At 48.6% G+C, this 21,475-nt stretch overlaps 2 protein-coding genes across 3 annotated transcripts in view; one reads left to right on the plus strand and one right to left on the minus strand.

Moving 5' to 3' along the window:
• MCAM (melanoma cell adhesion molecule) overlaps positions 1-10,219 on the plus strand; it is a 37,294-nt gene extending 27,075 nt beyond the window's left edge. Inside the window, exons 9-16 of one of the 2 annotated variants that reach the window (XM_034425299.3) lie at positions 49-164; positions 405-546; positions 648-772; positions 1,029-1,161; positions 2,435-2,467; positions 4,022-4,163; positions 5,131-5,248; positions 7,680-10,219. In XM_034425299.3, the coding sequence (XP_034281190.2) occupies positions 49-164; positions 405-546; positions 648-772; positions 1,029-1,161; positions 2,435-2,467; positions 4,022-4,163; positions 5,131-5,248; positions 7,680-7,721 (851 nt within the window). In that variant the 3' untranslated portion in view covers positions 7,722-10,219. The remainder of the gene's footprint in view (positions 1-48; positions 165-404; positions 547-647; positions 773-1,028; positions 1,162-2,434; positions 2,468-4,021; positions 4,164-5,130; positions 5,249-7,679) is intronic. The other variant, XM_034425300.3, reaches the window with a different exon arrangement.
• Positions 10,220-14,625: 4,406 nt separating this feature from the next.
• The window catches only part of CBL (Cbl proto-oncogene), a 36,652-nt gene continuing 29,802 nt past the window's right edge, over positions 14,626-21,475 (minus strand). The window contains exons 12-16 of the mRNA XM_034425298.3: positions 20,822-20,913; positions 19,666-19,821; positions 18,626-18,729; positions 16,467-16,652; positions 14,626-15,060 (exon numbers count right to left, since the gene is read on the minus strand). Of these exons, the coding sequence (XP_034281189.3) occupies positions 14,777-15,060; positions 16,467-16,652; positions 18,626-18,729; positions 19,666-19,821; positions 20,822-20,913 (822 nt within the window). The 3' untranslated portion in view covers positions 14,626-14,776. The remainder of the gene's footprint in view (positions 15,061-16,466; positions 16,653-18,625; positions 18,730-19,665; positions 19,822-20,821; positions 20,914-21,475) is intronic.

Here is a 21,475-nt window from a genome sequence, read left to right on the forward strand (position 1 = left end):
ATTCTAATTAAAGTTAGTCTGGGGGTTAAGCCTGTTTCTCTCCTCCAGACCTCGACGTGCCCACCATCTTCCCAGCCGGACCCCAGCAACCAGCAGAAGGAGAAGACCTGGTCTTGACCTGCTCCACCACAGGATCCGGACCTTTGAAATTCCAGTGGCAGAAGGTACTTTTGGTGATGGTGTTGCCCAGAGGGGTGGGTAGGCAACTTCGGGAGAAGGGTGGGCCGTAGTTGGCAATCATGGGGGTGAAAGATAGGTGCATTTTGTGGAAGACGGGAGGTGGTGGTGGGTTGGAAAAGGAGAGAAAAAGAGAGAAAAAATTCTCAGGAGGGATGGAGCTAAAAATGCTAAGGAGAGGGGACCACAGGGTGATTTATTTTATTATTATTTTTTTTACATTCTAGAAAGGGAAGCTCATTGCAGACGGTGCGGTCCTGAATTTGACTTTCATCACCTATGAGAAAATGGGCAATTACACCTGTGTGGTGACAATGCCAGACTTCCCCGGTTGGGTGCGCTCCCGACACATTTTTATTGCTGTTCGAGGTAGGCACGGTGGGGCACCTGGTAGGCCTCACCCTCTTCTCTCTTGAGCACTCCTGAGACCATCAGGCAGTGCCCAACATCTCCCCTTTCTCCCCTCGCAGCAAAGCCCCAGAAGGTGCATCTGGAGCAGAATCTAGGCGTGCGGGAAGGGGAGGTGGTGGATCTGACTTGCAGCTTCTACTCAGTGCCTCGGATGAACATCTCCTGGAGTACAAGCAACGCCACGGTAAATAGCAATAGCACTTAGATTTATATACCGCTTCATAGTGCTTTTTACAGCCCTAAGCAATTTACAGAATCAGCCTATTGCCTCCAACAATCTGGGTCCTCCTAGATTACCTCCTGGGACTGCTGGTCATCATTTCTTGTCTTTTTCCTATTTTTAAATATTTCCTATTTAAAAAATAATAACCATCACCTCACCCACTGTTGAATTCCTCTCAACAAAATAGGAACTGTGCCATCTTTTTCTTTTTTTAAAGGTACATACATCCAGACGGAAAAACCACTACAATAGCACTCTCTCCGTGCTGGTCACCAAGGAAATCCTTAAATCGGGTCTCAACTGCACTGGTGAAAATGAGTTGGGGTCGGAAAACCAGCACTTCCCACTCTGTAAGTGGTTTCCCACATCTCCCCTTTGACTCTCCCCTCTGTGAGAAAAATCATTTGCACTGTTTGCCAATCAGCTTGTAGGGAACTCGGGTTCTAGAGCAAGGGTGTCCAATCTTGGCAACTTTAAGGCCTGTGGACTTCAACTCCCAGAATTCCCCAGATGGAGTTGAAGTCCACAGGCCTTAAAAATTGTCAAGATTGGACCCACCTGTCATAATACATTCTGGCTGGGGAGTTCTGGGAGTTGAAGTCAGCAGTGAAATCCACCTTACCTTCGCTACTGGTTCGGGAACGGGAGTGTGGGTACGCTATGCAAATGCGCCTCTTCTGCAAATGCGCAGAGGGTCAAAAATGGGACGTAATGACGTCCCGGCGGGTGGGCAGAGCCTCCTGCCATCGGCGCTACCGGTTCGCACGAGCCGGATAGATCCAGCCAGATTTCACCACTGGTTGAAATCCACAAGTCATAATGTCAACTTGCAAAGCTTTCAAGTTGCCATGAGCAGGAGGGAGGGAGAACTGAAGTGAATTCCATACATTCTTTCTGACCGCAATCAGAAGGAGGGTGTTAGGTTTCACAGCCAGCCAAAGTGGTTAATTGGAGAATGTGATTTATGACATGGCCAGAGAGGAGGGGAGAGACAGGGTCATAGGGGAACGTAAATCTACGTGGGATCAGTCCTAACTGCATCCGAGTATTGCTGGAATGTTGCTCCTAATAAATGACTATATTTCCTTTGAAGTTTGGATCATGGTTCATGAATTAATTAGGGCATCTTTCGGAAACTTGACACATAAAAGTTGTCAAGGTTGGACACTCCTGTTCTAGAGCATGCACAGACTGCCAGAAGCATCTCCGGCTTTCCAAAATAAAATTCAGTTTCAAAAAATGGTCAGAGTCTTGCATGAACTCGCAAAATTTCGAGATCCGGGAAAGGGCAAGGATCAGGATACACTGTTCAGCCCAAGATTTGTTCCTCGTTGTTTCTTTTTTTCCCTCCAATCCCACGTTTTGCATTATTCCACCAAAAGTTTGCAACCTCTGCTTCCCGAATCAATCTAGCGAAAAGGCAGTTTCCCGAATGAACTCATGTCTCTGAGTTCATACATGAGGTTGCAACATCAGCAGACGAAATACACCGGCTTGAGCTCGTCTGCCGAAGCAGAAAAGAAACTAAAAGTAAACAAGGTTGAAGGGGTTTGCAAACGGGGGCTCTCTGGAGGTGTTGATGGCTCAATGAGTTTACTCAACGTGTCTCTTCTTCCTTTTAAGGGCTGAAAACCAAAGAGCATCCTGACAAAACGGGTAAGTGCTTCTCTGTTAAGTTAAAAGTTTCCCTGCACATGTGTGTTAGTCGTTCCTGACTCCAGGGGGCGGTGCTCATCTCCGTTTCAAAGCCAAAGAGCCAGCGCTGTCCGAAGACGTCTCCGTGGTCATGTGGCCGGCGTGACTCAATGCCAAAGGCGCATGGAACGCTGTTGCCTTCCCACCAAAGGTGGTCCCTGTTTTTCTACTTGCATTTTTTACGTGCTTTCGAACTGCTAGGTTGATAAAAGCTGGGACAAGTCATGGGAGCTCACCCCGTTACGCAGCACTAGGGATTCGAACTGCTGAACTGCCGACCTTTCGATCGACAAGCTCAGTGTCTTAGCCACTGAGCCACTACGTCCCCTTTCTCTGTTAGCCACCATCAAAAAAAAAAAATGTAGCAGGAACTTCAACTCCATTTTGGCTTTGGGGGCACCTTCCCTGCAGATGTCCCGTTTGTAACTCACAAAAGAGGCTTTCATGCAGAATTTTGCATGCCGGCCGGGGAATTCTGGGAGTTGAAGTCCGCATATCTTAAAAAGTTGTCGAGGTTGAAATACGTCGCAGGAAATCCTTGACCTACGACCGTAATGGAGCCTGCCGATCAAGGTCAAAAGTCACGCCAGTTGTAAAAAGAGGCCATGCAGGTGACTAACTCGATTTTGTGACTTTTTTTGAGGTGGTCACTAGGCAAACACCATGGTTGTAAAGTCACTAAGCAGATGCAACGGTTGTTAAGCGAACCAGTAGCTTGCCGTGGGCCGGTTCTGCCAAAGACCGGAAACCAGTGCTGGTTCCATCGTTAAGACACAGTTGCACAACTGGGGGATGCTGCAAACAGCTATAGACGCAGGCTAGTTGCCTTGCGACCAACATGCGGTCACAGGACGAGGTAGGGCAGCTGTCGGAACATTGGAACTAGGACATAAGTACCCCCGGGAGGGTCTGACATAACTTTGAATGATTGTTAAATGACTAGTAAAAAGTTGAAGACTTTCTGTACTCTACACCAGCGGTCCACAACCTTTCCAGGTGGCAGCCTGGCCAGAAGGGGCATGAGTGACAGGCACAGCTCCATTTGTGCGAGCGGCACACGCGTATACCCTCCACTCACGTGAATGGAGCTTCGTGCGCAAGTGAAGGGTGACTTGTACTCGCATGCGAAGCTCCGCTCACACGAGCGGCAGGGACTTGCACTTGTGAATGAAGTTCCACTAAGCCTAACTCAGTAGTGGGACCCCGTGCTCTAGACACAAAGCCTGAGCCCTTCGTGACACGACTGAAGTCAATCCACGCCAGGGTTGCAATTGACACAACTTTCATGCAGTGTCACTGGCAAGAATCCCATCCGGCTGCCCATTTTGGAGAGGTTCTTGAGCGCCTCCTGGGACATCTGATACGGCTTTTCTTTCTGCCGAGTGCCTCCCAACCTGGATCTGGCGCAGGAGACCTCAGCAGGGCTCCTTTCCCGAATGCTGCCCCTAGTTTCTGCGTCGCGCGGAACCCCAAGAGCATCCGTTCCGTTCCATCTCCGCCTCTTTTTCTTGCCAGAGACCATAACGCAGGAGAGCAAAGGGGTGATCATCGTAGCAGTCATCGTCTGCCTGCTGCTGTTCGCCGTCCTGGGGGCCGTCCTTTACTTCCTGCACAAGAAGGGCAAGCTGGCTTGCGGGCGCTCTGGCAAACAAGAAATGTAAGTCGGGCGCGTTTCTTGGGAAAATCCCCCTTTGCCCCTCCATCCGAGTCCACACGCTTCCCAATCTCATCGCACCCAGCAACGGCCGGCTTCTGAATGCAGGGAAAAGCGGGTGGGTGGGTGACTTGATCGGCTTCTGCTCCCCTTGTCACCCCCAGCCCCAAAGCAGCAATCGGGAACCTTCATCTTCCCCTTAATCCCTAATGGACTGTGGGGATGGCCTTGGCACAGGAGGGAAAGTCACAGCTTACACAACTCTCGTCCCAAAGTGAGAAGCGTGGGAAGCATCAACCAGAGGGGGAAAAGGAAAGTAGAGGAATACTTTCAGACTTACAAAACTGACGATAGCCCTTCAGAGTGGTCCAGACAAGAAGCACCAATCGTGTGTACAACCTTTATTGTAAGGTTACTGCAACAGAATAGCAATAGCCCTTACATACCGCTTCACAGTGCTTTACAGCCTTCTCTAAGCGGTTTACACAGTCAGCCTATTGCCCCCAACAATCTGGGGTCCTCATTTTATCGACCCTAGAAAGATGGAAGGCGGAGTCAACCTTGAAAATCTTGCAAGTCTGAAAGCGCTTTCCCTCTCCTATAATTTTACTTTCCCCCATAACTAGAGAGGGTCCTTCTGAAATGCTTCCCGCCTGTTTCTCCATCTGTGGACCGAGATACCTTTCGCAGAATAGTTGTTTAGTCTGCAATTCTTCCTTCTTCCATCTCCCAAGGCCGTTCCCACAGGCCTCTACATAACCCAATTGAGCAAAAGTGCTCCTTGCGGATCTTTTCACCTGCGTTAAGCAGCTCTGCTCCCTCACGGAAGAAACGGGGAGCAGAGACAAAGAGTTCCCCTTCCACTCTGACCTGCAGCATGCGCCCCTCCCCTTGCAACCCCCCCTTTCCCAGAGCCCCATTTGGATCTGTCTCAACACTGTCACACTCCTCCCTTCCTCCTCCTCTTCAGCACGAGGCCCGAAGCACATAAAGACGAGATTGTAGTTGAAGTAAAATCAGATAAACTTCCCGAAGAGGCAGGTCTTCTGCAGGGTGCCAACGGTGAGAAGAGATCGCCAGGTGACCAGGTAGGCAGCTCCTGCAGCTGGAAGGGTGGGAGGGGGGGGTTGCTTTCCTGCAGTGTCCATCTTTTGTATATCCTGGGAGGGCCCAACTTTCATCCATCCTTCCTCCAGGCCGGTGGCCCCCTTCGGGGCGCAGATGGGTTGTCAGCAAACAGTTCCTTCTTAATGGACGGGACCCCCTTTTCTCGTCCTCGGCCAAATCGGTGGCCTTTGGATGTCGACTTAATTTATTTACTATTAAATTTATTTGCCGCCCGTCTCACTACAAAGCGACTCTGGGCAGCTTACAGCATTAAAAGAACATTAAAACCATCCGCCATCAATATTCCTAACCCAATAAAATGACAATACCCATCAAGGTACAATCTTGCCCCATTTATTCGAGACCCAAACACCTCATTTTTCCATTGCAGCTCACTTTAGTTGCATGGAGGCTTGGGTGCTACTGGTCAATTTAATACATAAAGTAGTCCTCAACGTATGACCACAATTGGAACCAAAATGTCCATTGCTTAAGCAAGGCAGTTAACGTCCCAATTTCGGGACCGTTTTGGCCACTGTTTTTAAGCAAATCATTGCAGTGGTTAAATGGATCATGGAGTCATTAAGCGAACCTGGCTTCCCCCCTTGGCTTTGCGTGTTGGGAGCCAGCTGGGAAGGTCGCAAATGGTCATCGCATGACCCCAGGACGTTGCGACTGGTGTAAATAGATGCCGATCGCCGTGCCTGAATTTTAATCACAGCTGTGATGGTTGTGAGTGCAAAAACTGGTTGGAAGTCACTTGCTTCAGCACGACTGCAACTCCGAAGAGAGGCTAAACGAATGGTTAAGTTCAAAATCACTTATAGCAGTGATGGCGAACTTACGGCGCGCGTGCCAGAAGTAGCATGCAGAGCCATCTCTCCGGGTACGCGAGCCGTCGCCCGTTGGCTCTTCCGGGTTCCGGTGCACCGGCCAGCTAATCTTCACACGGATGGGAGCGCTGGAAACCAGAAGAGCAGCCGCCTAGTGCACATGTGTGCATGCACGCACATGCCGGAAACCAAAAAGGTAGCTGCCTGGTGCGCGTGCATGTGCTGGGAAGATGATCTTCCGGTTTCCAGTACACACATGCGCACCAGCCAGCTAGTGTTCGTGTGTCCATGCGTGCGAAAAACCGGAAAACCAGGTGGCTGGGGTGCATACACGCACCGGAAACCCGATCATCTTCCCAGCACGTGCATGCACACAGGGCAGCTTGGTTTCTGGCATGTGTGTGCATGCACGCGAGCTCCCGTTTCGGCACCTGGCACCGAAAAGGTTCGCCGACACCGACCTATAGAGCGCGAAGCACTTTTCTCCGTCAGCGTCAAGCCCAGGGTTTGTCAATCTTTCGACAACTTGTAAAGCGTGTGGATTTCAACTCCCAGAATTCCCCGATTCTATCATGCTTAGCCAGGGAATTCTGGGAGCTGGAAGCTCACATGTCTTAAAAAGTCACCCAGGTTGAGCATTATTTATTCTCGCTCAATCTCTCATTGGGGGTGGGGGGTGCAGTGTTTTTCCCGACGGTCCCATCAGCATCTCTCAATAGACGCCGACTCTGCAGGCAGGATCTTTTGCTTTGCGATCACAAAATTTATTTATTATTTATTTATTTATTAATCAAATTTCTATACCGCCCTACTCCCGGAGGACTCAGGGCAGTGAACAGCCAAGATAAAATACAGATAATACAAATATTAAAAGTCCCTTAAAATTGTTAAATATTTTGGCCGAAACACAGATTAAAACACCCAATTTATAAAATCAAACGAGTTAAAAATTTAAAAGAGGAGAGTTAGGCCAGGCCAGCCTTCTGAAATAAAAAAGTTTTGAGAGCACGACGAAACGTGCGCAGGTCCGGGATCCTCCGTATCTCTGGGGGGAGCTCGTTCCAGATGACGGGTGCCCCCACAGAGAAGGCTCTCCCCCTGGGGGCCGCCAGTCGACACTGTTTGGCCGACGGCACCCTGAGAAGCCCCTCTCTATGGGAGGGTACTGGTCAGTGAGAGGCTGTTGGTAGCAGAAGGCGGTCTTGTAAATACCCCGGTCCGATGCCATGGAGCGCTCTAAAGGTGGTAACCAAAACCTTGAAGCGCACCCGGAAGACCACCAGGAGCCAGTGCAGCTCGCGCAGGAGGGGGGGATCACATGGGAGCACCACGCCGCTCCCATAACCACCCGCGCGGCCGCGTTCTGGACCAGCTGGAGCCTCCGGGTGCTCCTCAAGGGGAGCCCCATGTAGAGAGCCCCTACTTTTCTGCAGTCGGGGCATTTCACCCTGGCTGGGTATTCACAGGACGGGTTGAAAAGCTGGCCTTTTTTTTTTTGCCCACCGTGAGGTGTGGGGAGGGGGTTTCTTTTAGGGCTGTGCTGTGGGAATCCAGGCGGTATGGTTTCTCTACCCTACAGGGTGCAAACGCAGGTTTGACGTTAGATCAGGAAACGGGTTAAGCCCATCCCGCAGACGTGCCTCGCTTCAGCATCTCCCTCGGACTGCAGCTTCACTGCTTCTTTTGAACCCAGAGCCGGCTTGGCACCTTCTGTCCTCTCCTTGCCAGTGAAGGAAGAGCGGGGTCGTTCGCCAGAGTCCCCAAAATATCCAGCATGTGGTTGTTTGTTGTTGTTGTCGTTGTTGTTGTTTTGGGCCCTGCCTTGAAGCTTCTCACTTGCTTTCGTTCACACAACTGCTCCCCTGTGCTAGCCACCTAAGAAACGGGTGAATCGGGATTTTTCTTTTTTAAAAAAAAAATAAATAATAAAATAAAAAGGCATGCTTTTCCTGGATCCTAACGCAAGATCTTCCTCTCTTGGCTGTCAAAAGGGAGAGAAATACATCGATTTGAGGAACTGAAGAAAAAGCCGGCCGATTTCTTCGAATTTTTTTCTCCTGCCCCCCACGCCCCCCCACCCCACTTAAAACATTCACCCCACATCCCGTCATTCAGACACGCAAATAAACCAACAACGCACGGAAAGGACCCAGTACGGGATATTCTGCAATCTTGCCTTCTCTTGTCTTTTCAAGGAAGTTGTGATTATAATTTTTTTTTTTCAAAGAAGACGACAAGGAAAAGAAAAGGCGGTTTGAGGCGTTGTAACTTCACAGCATTTGTGTTAAAGAGGCAGACCTGTGCTGTTCTCCGTGTTATGTTGTTAAGTGTTTGCATTCCGGGTTTGCGAAAAAGAAGGGAGCAAAAGGTTTAAAGTTGGCACAATTTTAAAAGTACTGGCCAAAAAGCCAGTCATCGGATGAGAATGAAAACTTATTACGCTGTTCTTTTTTTTAACGCCCAATTTGTAAATCTGGAGCACAGGATAAATGGGTAAAAGAGGAGGTTTTGTTTCCAGTTGAGGATGTAAATCGAATCGTTCTTTTAAAAAAAAAAAGCATGTCAAAGATGGGAGAATGGCTGAAGTTGAACGGAAGACGTCGAGTCTCAAAAGTGAAAAACGAAAAAGCACATTTGAAAGTTTTTGTTTTAAGGACGCTCGCTGGGGAATTTGTTCGGTGAATAAGTGAAATGTTCTTTCCATGGTTCTTGACTTAGGATAGGAACAAGGCAATACTTTTCAAACTTGGCAACTTTTTAAGAACTCTGAAAGTTGAAGCCCGCACGTCGTAAAGTCCCCAAGTTTGAAAAACGCCGGAATAAGGGAATATTATTATTTTTTTTGTACAAACTGTACAGTGGCATATTCTTATCAGAGATCTCCAGCTAGTCCCCTCTATTCCCCCCAGCCTCAAAGAAATCCCTGCTCAAGTCCGCAGCTCTTGCAGTATTTTTTGCTAAGACAGCTGGGCAGTGCCCACTTCTCCCTCGGCTGCAACGAGAGAAAAATGGGAATTGGAGACGGGATTCTTGGGTTTCTGTCCAGCTGAGACCTTTGAAGGAAGACGAATAGGCAGCTGCGACTGCCAGAGACCAAACACAGAAGATGATGTGTTTAGATCAGAGGTCTTCAAACTTGGCAGCTGTAAGACTTGTGGACTTCAACTCCCAGAATTCTCCAGCCAGCATAGCAGAAAATTCTGGGAGTCCACAAATCTTACAGCTGCCAATTTTGGGGACTCCTGGTTTAGATGCTCTGGTGTGTAGATGGTCTTGAATGTCTCAGAATTTCTCCTTGCTTGGAATGGACAAGATCCCTACATGGAAATCAACTCAAGCTTTTCTTTCTTTCTTCCTCTTTATTTTTCTTCCTCTTTGCTTGGAATGGACAAGATCCCTATGTGGAAATCAACTCAAGCTTTTCTTTCTTTCTTCCTCTTTATTTTTCTTCCTCTTTGCTTGGAATGGACAAGATCCCTATGTGGAAATCAACTCAAGCTTTTCTTTCTTTCTTCCTTTCTCTTTATTTTTCTTTATCTTTGCTTGGAATGGACAAGATCCCTATGTGGAAATCAACTCAAGCTTTTTTCTTTCTTTCTTTTTCTTTCTTTCTTCCTTTCTCTCTCTCTCTTTTTCCTTTCTCTTTCTCCTTCCTTCCTTCCTTCCTTCTTCTCCCGGGATCTCCTGGCTGCTGTTTCCTATTTTCACCTTTCAGAAATTTTGAGGCTGGGCTGGAAAGCGTCTATATAGCAGGGATGTCCAGCTAAAGACTTGTGGACTTCCAACTCCCAGAATTCCTTGGCCGGCATTCTGGGAATTGAGGGTCCACGGGTCTTAAGAACTGCCAAGATTGGACAACCTTACCATATAGTAAATACCTTGCTTGAAAATACGCCCATATGGTTAAAAAGGGTTAACCCCCCAAAAATGTGAGGGGCTGGTGCACGGTTTACATGCACGTCAGGAGATGCCAGAATGGAAAGCTCTTGTTGGAGATATACATATATTTTTCGTTGACATGTGTGTAAATTTAAGAGTGTCTTGAGTTGCAGGGTTTTATATATATATATGTATATATATATAAATGAAAAATAAAGAAGCTAAAGAAGTCGTCAAGAATGGCCTCTTGTGTACATTGTGTGATTGAAAAAGGGAAATCTCGGGGAGTGATTTTGGTTGTTTTTAAATCAGCGGTGCTAAGAGGAGCGAGTAAGGGGCTTCTCGGGGCACATGTGTCTGTCCGTGAGGAAGGGGGCCTCACTCTCATTATCAAGCAATGCACACTGGACAAAAGCTTGACTTTTGTATTCACAAGCCAAGACTAGACAGAGTTGTTCAACCACAGGAACTTTAAGGTGCGTGGATTTCAACTCCCAGAATTCCCCAGCCAGCAAAACTTATGGACTTCAACTCCCAGAGTTCCCCAAGCCAGTATGACTGACTTGAGGGATTCTGGGAGTTGAAGTCCACAAGTCTTCAAGTTGACAAGTTTGGAGACTCCTGCTCTAGAGCCAGGGGTCTAATTTTCATTGATGTGGAACTTCTGGAAAACCCCCCCATAACCCCCCCCTTTTTTGGGAGACCCCCCCCCATAAAATCGGGGTGCCCCTATGACTTAGCTTGGTACAAGGGGTCCCCTATCACAAGAATTGACATTGACATCAAACAAGCCGTGTGCTACAACAAAGAAATTTATTTAAAAATAAAACTTTTCCTTTTGTTTCTCTTTTTTTTTTTATCGACACACATGAAGTTCCCTAAAGGCCCCCACCCCTCCCCACCAAGCTCTTCAGTCGGACCCTTACCAGAATGAAAAATAAAAAATAAATAACATTAGTATAACCTCTAAAACATTAACAATGCATCTGCAAAACGAAAAACAAAAACCGAGGACTTTAGCCCAAATGAATCTTAAAGCTCGGCTATTCTGTAAGAATATTTACCTTCTGTTCTTACTCTTTACATGTCTGAAAGGATTAAATACTGCTAATATATTTTTTTTTTATATTAATGATATTATAACTTTTTTAAAATAGTCAGTGAAAATCTGATTTTTTTTTTTTTTAAACACCAATATTACATTGGTTCTCAACCTTCAGGAGAAATAAAGCTACTTATTATTAACCACTCTTTCCTACCCAACAAAGATAATTTATAATTTAGTGTAACCTCTCCCCGGATTGCAGTTTTAGTCCTAAAACACGGGAACTCTTGACCACTGGATGGGAACGCCATCCAATGTCATCCATGATTAATTCCAAAAATTTGCTACAAGCTACACATAATCTTCCTCAATGCGACTGCATGTTTAGGCCGTAGGGAGGCGACACTTCTAAGGAAAGAGATCCACTGTGAACCCAACAGGCACTGAACATTTAATCCACAGGAAACTCCTTGTCCACACCCACACACACACACGCAAGCAAGAAATGAATGGAAACGTCCAACGCAGTGCTCAAGAGGCAATGCTAGTCCACCATCTCTGCCCCCTTCAGTTGGCCAAAGGCAACAAAATGCCCCCCGAATTGGCCCGAGGTAAGTTCTGGGTTAAGGATGTCCAACCTTGGCAACTTGGAAGTCTTGTGGACTTCAACTCCCAGAATTCCCCCAGCCAGCTAGGGAATTCAATTCTAGGAACTGGAAGTCCACAGGTCTTGTGGTTGCCAAAGTTGAACGCTCCTGTTCCGGACACACCCTGAAGGAGGCCAACTGGATTTTGCTTCCGGGCCGATAGACCGTTTCACGACGGAAACCAGTGATGGAAGAGTTGAGGTCCCCGTAGCTACGTTAAAAAGTGGTCCAGCAGCACTCCATGGCCTTCAGGTACAGCCTAGGGCAGGAAACACCGGCTTTTCGTTGTTAGTAATGAAGAAGCTTTAAGAGAAGAGAGCTAGTTGTGACTTGCTCACGCTAGTCGGTGGCCAATCGTTGGCTCCTTCCTGCCAAGCTATGATACACCCAAGGAGGAGCTCCGGGGCTCTGCAGTCAAGTTTCAAATCTAGTTTCAGATTCATCCTTGGAGAGAACAGCGTTTTCCCTATTGAAAAGGCACTATACATTTGGCTTTCTGTAAAATAAGTCAACATTTCCCCCCCCCCCCAAAATTAAGAGATGGAGGAGGAAGGAAGGAGGGAGGTGGGTGGATGAAAGTCAAATGTAAAAGCAGCAGGGAACACGATCCCAAGAAGTATTTTTTTGCCCTACTGCTTGCTGGATTGTGACATTCATGGGGTTTCTAAAGAAACACACACTTCCCCCCTGCCCCCCAAAAAAAAAAAATGTCCTTGTGAAATTTAAGACGGGAAAAGGAACGCACGCAGGGGAATCTGGTCAGCTACGCAGCATGGCGGCGTTGGCTCTGCTCTCGTCTAATCCATGGCCTGGCACCCACGGGAAAGAAAATGCCTCTCCTTGTGAGGACGTGGGCTGACCCAACGCGAAGATCTCACTTCCGAGCAAGGAGTGTCGACAACAATCCCCCCCACCCCCCCCCCAGGATCACACCAAAAGCTGCTTCAGTTTTGCGAAGAACTCGAGAAAACTTGACTCCTTGAACTGACCCAGATTTAACCACCATCCTGGAGAGAAATGGAAGAGAGTTCCACTGCTTTTTAAAAGGGGGGGGGAGAGAAGGAAGCAAAGCCACTGCAACTTTAAAAAAATAAAGTAATAGTAACAAGTGTTGGAAGGGACCTTGGAGGTCATCTAATCCAAACCCCCTTGCTCACAGAGACCTGCACTAGGGATTCGAACCGCCGAACTGCCGATCGACAAGCTCAGCCACTGAGCCACCTAGTCAGGCTTAAGTTCTCCTTGCAGTAGGGGTTGTAGAATTCCCCTGCTTCTAGGTGCCATCACCATCTCCTTCGCAGAGTCCTCTTAAGATCAACCATTTTCTCTGGAGTCACCTGCAGGCAGGAAGATTGGACTGGCCTCACCCAACGTCCAAGGGGAGAGTGGGGGGGGGGGCTTGGAGCTCCCCCAGGAGGTCTTGGCCATCTGGTCAGTGCCTTCTGCTACCCAGAGAAGACCTTACACCTCTCCAGTTAGAAAACGTTTATTCCACACAAACTCTCTTCTCCGGCCTCTTTAGGATGAAAGCGTCCTTAAATTAGCGAGGAGGAATTAATGCTATTTTTAAAAAAACCACGGAAGCTGATCATGCAAGGGACCTCAAGATGTCCACTTTCATGCCAGGGTAACATGCTCTTGCCCTGCAGGTGGGCACAGAAAACTAGGGAAGCAGATGAGGAAAGAGGAAAAAGAGGGGAGGGGAAGGGGGGAGGGAGGGAGGGAGGGAGGGAGGGAGGGAGGGAGGGAGGGAGAGAGAGAGAGAGAGAGAGAGAGAGAGAGAGAGAGAGAGAGAGAGAGAGAGAGAGAGAGAGAGAGATGCTTGCTAACTTTTCCCTAGAAAACCAAAACAGCTTCGTCGTATCTCTTCCCTGAGTACCCAGGAAAAGTAACGTCAAAAGCTTAAGCCAGGGAGTCACAAAAGTCAAGGTTTTATGGACAACGGGCTTTCCAACAAACACACTTTCTTTTGTTCCTGATATAACAGGCCAGGGGGGGAAAAAAAAGAAGGAAAAAAAAAAGAGTTTTGTCTTTTATGCTGTTCCACAAATGCCCGACCCCCAACATGGTTGCATTTTTACTACTGAGCAGGTAAAGAGGTTCCAAGGGGTGCTACATACACTCTTTTTTAAGTGTCTAAGGGACCATGCTTGCGGTTCACTTTTTAATTTAAGAGTTTTACAGGTGAGTTGAGGGGATGTGGAAGAGGCTGCTAAGGTGGGCAGCTCTGTGGACCATCCGTAACATCAGGAACATTCAAAGAGGCAGCTGCCGCGGCCCAACCCAGCCCGGGGAACTTCGAAGCAGAAAAGGTTGGGAGGCTGCAAAGGTAGCCTCCCGCTCAAACACCTTCCCCAATCCAATTGAGAGCCGTCGGCGTCTACCACGCCGCGGGATCCAGTGTGTGGCGAAGAGCATCGGGAAGAGGCCGGCTTCCGAAGGAGAGCGCTGAACGTGACGGGAGGAAGGGAAGAGAGGAGGGTGGGAGGGGGAAAGGAAGGCGTCGAAACGTCTGGCTTCATCAAGAATCTGTATCCCACAGCAGAGGGTCCGGAAAGCCTGAGCCAAAACATACAGCAGCAAGGAGGCCCCGCGTGTAGTACCCCATACCACCAAGGATGGGGTGGGTGGGTGGGTGGGAGATAACTTCAGCATCTTGGCCTCCGGTTGGATATTCACAGCACGAGACAAGTTGACCAAACCCTTCCCCGTATTCTTAACGGCAAAGGAAGCGAAACGGGTGACCGGTGTATCCAAAGTTTTAGCGGGTCTGTTCTCTCCAATCAGAAAAGTGCAAGGGGGGTGGGGGGAGGGAAGTGTTGGATGGGCGGGCGAAGAGAGGAGAACCCAAAGAGGTACATGAAGACTGTCTGAAGACACACACCTATCTGCTCCGTTTTCACGCCACTCGGAAAACACCTGGACTTGCACAAAAACCCTGACGACCGAATCTCGGCAAGAGGCAGGCCTGCCTTTGCAGGGGAATCCCTCCAGGAGCCTTTACTCAACTCCAGGCCGATGCGGGCAAGAGACTGCCCGGGCAGGTGGACGAATGCACGGGGGCTCCAGGTAGGGCCGAGAGAGAGAGAGAGAGAGAGAAAGGTGCTATGTGGCCACGTGCGTGGGGGAAGAAACGGAGACAAATTCCCGGAGAATATTCTTGGCCATGTCAATGTTGTTGTGGGCGATGAGTAGGGCTTTTTGGATGTCCTGATATGCGTAACCTTGGCTCATGAGGTTCTCGATCTCGGAGGAGAGCTGCGGGGAGGCCACGGGGACTGGTCCTGCTCCGCTGGCCTGCAGGCAGCTGCCCGGCTTCCGTTCAGAGTTTATTCTCCGAGGCAAAGGTTTCGGGGGCCTCTCGGGAACCTGGGAGATGTCCGAGGCATCTGCAAGAGAAAGCAGCAGCACGTGGCTAAGAGGAAAGGATTTGGAAGCTCTTCTGGGGGCAGGTCTACCAGCTATGTTCCTTGGTGGTGATGCTCCTTTCTGGCCATTAACCTTCAGATTTTCCAAAGCTCCAGAAGGCGGGATGAGAAACAATGGATGGAAACTAATCAAGGAGGGAAGCAACCTGGAATCAAGGAGAAACTTCCTGACGGCGAGGACAATCAACCGGTGAAAGGGCTTGCCTTCAAACGTTGTGGGTGCTTCGTCACTGGAGGTTTTTAAGAAGAGACTGGACAGCCACTTGTCTGAAATGGTACAGGGTCTCCTGCTTGAGCAGGGGGCTGGACTAGAAGACCTCCAAAGTCCCTTCCTATTCTATTCTGATTAATTAATTAGATCGTCCAAAGGGGCTTTTTTTCAAGAGGCAACTGGACTTCCTGGTTTTTCTTTTGAAGACGTTTCGCTTCTCATCCAAGAAGCTTCTTCCGTTTTTCAGAGCTGAAGAAGCTTCTCGGATATGAGAAGGGAAACGTCTTCCAAGAAAAACCAGAAAGTCCAGTTGCCTCTTGAAAAAAAGCACCTTTGGGGACAACCTATTTATTTTATCTATCTATCTATCTATCTATCTATCTATCTATCTATCTATCTATCTATCTATCTATCAATCAATCAAATTTCTATATTGCCCTACTCCCGGAGGACTCAGGGCGGTGAACAGCCAAGATAAAATACAGATAATACAAACATTAAAAGTCCCTTAAAATTATTAAATATTTTGGCCGAAACACAGATTAAAACACCCAATTTATAAAACAAATCAAACGATTTAAAAAATTTTAAAGGGAGAGTTAGGCCAGGCCAGCCTGCTGAAATAAAAAAGTTTTGAGAGGACAACGAAACGTGCGCAGATCCTCCGTATCTCTGGGGGAGCTCGTTCCAGATGGTAGGTGCCCCCACAGAGGGCACTAACCATGACCTGGATGACGGAGAATCCCCATCGACAATTAATTAGATCAAACAGTTCATAGGTCTGGCATTCTATAGTCTGGCCTAGCTTGCAGGGCTGACATCGTGGCAACTCGGGAGCCCAACCTTTCCAATAGGCCTTCTGAGCTATGCCTGATGAAGTGCAAGGAAATGAAACACCTCAAATTATCGCGCCTGCCAACTCCTCCCCTTTCTAAAAGTCAGGGAAGGAAAAGCACGGGAGGACTTGGAAAAAGAGAGGAAAAAAAGTCAGCAGTCATTACCGCCCAGCTCCAAGGGTCTGACTGCTGGGGGTCCCCAATCAAAATCTGGGATTTTTACTTGACATTTTGTCAGCTCTGTCTGTTCTCAGCCTTTCGTGCCCTGCGTCCTGTTCCTAGAGGCACCCGCCACCCTGCCCAAGAACGCGCGTGAGCACCTGTTAGAAGTTCGCCATCCAGAGAGGCACGGCTGAAGGAAGTGGCTGCATTGGAGATATCGGAGAGTGTGCGACGCGTGGTGGCTGGCTGGGCGGACGAGCGGGGAACATCGTAACCGTCTTCCTCGTTCTCCGACTCCTCAGGACCGTTGGGAACCTCTTCTTCAGCTACCACCTCACCTACATCTGAAAAGGATGAAGCCTTTTTCAGCACACCTTTAGGCCTCCGGCCTGCAGGTTTGTTAGGAGGGGGGGTGTTTTCAAGAGGAACATGGATAGGCTAAACCACAAAGCTGAACCAAACGCACAGAAATTTTAAAAATTGTCTTTGCGTAGCACGTAGAAAAGCCGTTTCGCGATCCAAGGTGGCCTAGACCCGTGATAGCACGTGTAGCCACATCGGTGGGCATGCAAGCTCAGCTCCGACACGCGCATGATTTTCAGGCCTTCTGGGCCCACCAGATGTAGGGAAACCTGCCTCCAGAGGACCTCTGGGGGTGGTTGGGAAGGCCCGTTTCTCTCTCTCCCCAGTCTCCAGAGCCTTTCTAGGAGTCTGGGGAGGGCGAAAACGGCCTTCCCCACCCACCCGCAGAAGCCCTCTGGAGGCCGAAAACAGCCCGTTTGCCAACTTCCGGTCCCACTAGTCCCACCAGAAGTTGGCAAACGGGCCATTTCTGGCCTCCGGAGGGCCTCCAGGGAGTGGGGAAGGCCTTTTTCATCCTCCCCAGACTCCTAGAAAGGCTCTGGAGGCTGGGGAGAGCAAAAAACTGGCCTTCTAGTTCCACCAGAATTTGCAAACGGGTCGTTTCTGGCCTATGGAGGGCCTCCGTGGGGGTGGGGAAGGCTGTTTTCGCCCTCCCCAGACTCCTAGAAAGGCTCTGGAAGCTGGGGAGAGCAACAAATGGGCCTACCGTGCCATCACGTGCCAGAAGCAGGGGGAACGTGCGGGGGGGAGGGGGCGCGTGCGCATGGGCAAGGCGCATAGAATTATGGATGTGGGCATGCGAGTGCGCGACATCCCCCTCCTTGCTCCTGGCACGCGATGGCAAAAAGGTTAGCTATTGCTGGCCTAGACATTAGTATTGGAACGTAGAACTTTTTAACCTTTGTATATTTATTTTACTAATCTAGGTGAGGTGTTAATATATATTGCCATGTATCCTTGAAGTAAAGGCAAGGACAGAGAAAGCTCGAACAGCGTTCTTCAAAATGAAAAAAGTCTTCTGCAGTCACGACATAAGCCTAAGACTGAAAATCAGGCTTGTCAGATGCTAAATTTTTTCTATCCTGCTCTACGGAGTGGAGATTTGGTCTCTGACAGAAAGTCACTTGAAAAGACTAGAAGCGTTTGAAATGTGGATTTACAGACGACTGTTACATATAAACTGGGTTGACAAAATCACAAATGAGGAGGTGATAAGCCGCCTGGGGAAAGCCAAGGGAAATCATCAAAGCCATTAAAAAGCGAAAGTTAGAATATTTTGGACATGTGATGTGACACCCAGAAAAATACAACATCCTTCATTTAATCCTCCAGGGAAAGATGGAAGGCAAACGAGGTCCAGGCAGAAGAAGAAGATCATGGCTTCAAAATCTAAGGGACCCGTTAGGACAAAACTCAGCAGCACTTTTTCGTGCGGCTGTTGATAAAAACAGAATCGCCATGGATATGGATATGGTACCAGAAGAAGAAGTCAATATATGAGATGCCTTACGCTAAATCAATAAATAGAAATCTGAAAGAACGGCGTTTTTTTCATTCCACAGAAAGCAAAGACCTCAGAGAGCAAAAGAGCGATATGGTGGAAGAATTAGCCTTGTTAATTTTTGCTCCCTGCTATAAATTGCCAGAGCGAGCAGTCAAAGCCACACGCAGGATGAAAACCGTTGTGTACATAATGCCCTGTGCAAGTGGGCTCCTACTCGCTGAAGGGACTGCTCAACCCTTCCTCCATCCAAGGAGCAGGAGAAGGAAAGTGAGGTGTGAATGGCTCAGGAGGAGACAAACAGATAAATATAGAGAGATAATGAAAGGGGAGGCACCGGTTGGAATGCTTGTGTACTTTTCTTAGCAAGGAGAGGCTGCGTTTCCTTCATTATTTTGGCTTCGTGCAATATAAATCTAGCCTAAACGCGGTTTCATTTCCCAGGAAACTTACCAGACATGCTGGCAGCTTCAGAGGAACACGGTGCTGCCTGGGACTGAATGTTGAACATTGCTTCGTAAGTCGTTCCCTCCATTTCCTGCTCGCCCTCCACGACGCTGAGCAAAGAGGAAAAAAGAAAAGGCATTGGATTCAAGTCCTGCGGCAGGAAGAACTCCTGCTCCAAGCCTCAACACGGACATACAGGCCACTTCAGACAATGCGGCTCCTTGGCCCAATGCGCCGTTTTTGAGTCTGTAAGCATCTCCGGCCATCGCATCAAGGAGAACAGCATCCTTTGGATCAGGTTGCTTTTTAACTCCATGCCAAGGCTCAAACAATTCCAGTTTACAAGGTTGCAGGGAATTCAAAGGCAGACTGATTTGGCTCATAACTAGCAACAGCACTTAAGACTTATATGCTGCTTCTAGAAGCGGTTTAGAAGAGGGTTGCGGTGGCTCAGTGGCTAAGACGCTGAGCTTGTCGATCGAAAGGGTTCAGCAGGTCAGCGGTTCGAATCCCTAGTGCTGCGTAACGGGGTGAGCTCCCGTTCCTTGTCCCAGCTTCTGCCAACCTAGCAGTTCGAAAGCACTTAAAAAATGCAAGTAGATAAATAGGGACCACCTTTGGTGGGAAGGTAACAGCGTTCTGTGCGCCTTTGGCGTTGAGTTATGCTGGCCACATGACCACAGAGACGTCTTCAGACAGCGCTGGCTCTTCGGCTTTGAAACGGAGATGAGAGACTCCCCTAGAGTCGGGAAGGACTAGCACATATGTGCGAGGGGAATCTTTGCCCTTAGAAGCCGTTTATAGAATCAGCCTATTGCCCCCAACAATCTGGGTCCTCATTTTACCGACCTCGGAAATATGGAAGGTTGAAGTCAACCTTGAGCCCGTCAGGATCGAACTGCTGGCAGGTAGGCAAAAATCAGCCTGCAGTACTGCATTCTCACCACTGCGCCACCACGGCTCTACTTCTTCCCAATCAGAGCCTCTAAAATGCAATCATAATCACATGCACTGGGGGGGAAACAAAATAGCAAGGACTCCCTCACCGTGCACCGGGATTCATTTCCAAAGGCAGCTTGGCATCGGGTTTTTGGGCCACACAGCCAGGTGGCACCAGGGGCAAGGAGGAAGGGGACATGTACTCGGAGTCTTCGTCATTCCCAGAGGCCTCTCCAGAGAGTAGCTTTGGGGCAATCAATGACCTGGGGAGGTGTGGGGGTAGGAGAGAGAAGACAATACAGGTTTGCAATCTGTGATAGAAGGCAGCCCGCTGCTCTCTTCTGATGAAGCTTTTAAAGCGAAAGTTGGGAAGGCTTTTGGTCCATGCGTCGAACCTTTCAAAAGCTTAGCTTTGTGACTCGCAATGTGCCCAGCCTTGCATCACAAGTGACGCTTTCTAGCAATGTGGCTGCACACACACACCAGGCCACCAGGCCTATTAAGAGACAGGTGCCTCTCACATTAAGTTACTCAGCTGCTGAGATCCGGTTTAATCCTATTTAAAGTTTCATGATGTTGAGCTCAAACCAGGGGTGAAATCCAGCAGGTTCTGACTGGTTCTGGAGAACCGGTAGCGGAAATTTTGAGCAGTTCGGAGAACCGGCAAATATCACGTCTGGCTGGCCCCAGAGTGGGGTGGGAATGGAGATTTTGCAATATCCTTACCCCAGGAGTGGGGTGGGAATGGAGATTTTGCGGTATCCTTTCCCCAGGAGTGAGATGAGAATGGAGATTTTGCAATATCCTTACCCCAAGAGTGGGGAGGGAATGGAGATTTTGCAATATCCTTCCCCTGCCACACCCACCAAGCCACGCCCAAAGAACCGGTTGTAAAAAAAAATTGGATTTCATCACTGGCTCAACCCTCGTGGGGTTTCTCCCATGTAGAGTCACCCAAAGCCAGCCTATTAAACCTCCCCAAACGAAACTAAAACTCCAGCTAGATTTACCTAAGCAGCTTAGCCCAAAATCGCCCACTCCATTCCGTGCCTTCCAGCGTCACGGAAAGCGACGCCTTTCGCTACAGAGAGGATCAGAAACCAATGAGGAGTCCGATGCCAGCCGGAAACTCCCCCCACCCACGAGTTTCTACAGAGTTTCTAACTTCCGAGTAACCGATTGAGCAATTCAACCTTCTTACTGATGTCGAAACGTTCTTATAAATTTTTCCGTGGCCGGAGCTTCCTCGAGGGCACAACTTACCTTACAGAAAGAGAATAGATGGCATTGGCAGAAGAAGATGGTTTGATTTTAGAATGCTCGCCGTCTAAGCCAACAGGAAGCCCGAGTTGATTCTGCAAGAAAACATCACGTCAGATGCCGCCCCCAGCGTACGGTTGGAGACCAAAAGAGGGGCATTTATTAAGCCTGTTGTGAACTTTTCTGCAGTTAGGGAAAAAAAAAAAAAAAGGCACACCTAGGCATCATCACCTGTTAGCTTTTAGCCAGTGCCTCAGCTACTTCTCTCTAGGTCCATCCCTCCTTGAATTATGTTGGCCCTTTAACACATTAACAGAGTTGGGAGGGACCTTGTGGGTCATCTAGTCCAACCCCTTGCCCAAGCAAGAGACCCTATACCATTTTTGAAAGATGGCAGTCCAGTCTCTTCTTGAAAGCTTCCAGTGGTAAAGCTCCCACAACTTCTGAAGGCAACTTCGGCCCTTATCTAAGGCCAAACAGGTGTTAACTGTGAATTGAATAGTCCTGTGCATAACCATCAACTTCATTTAATGACCCCATAATCCCTTGCGGGGTGGAGTCTGGACAACAGAATGGAGCTAGCGGTGTGTTTTCATGGCCGGATGCCTTTCCTGTCGCCAATGCGGAGTTTTGTTCTGCAGATATATTCCCAGAGTG

The sequence above is a fragment of the Pantherophis guttatus genome, chromosome 9 (genome assembly GCF_059756535.1).
Source record: "Pantherophis guttatus breed Tessera chromosome 9, ASM5975653v1, whole genome shotgun sequence".
NCBI lineage: Eukaryota > Metazoa > Chordata > Lepidosauria > Squamata > Colubridae > Pantherophis > Pantherophis guttatus.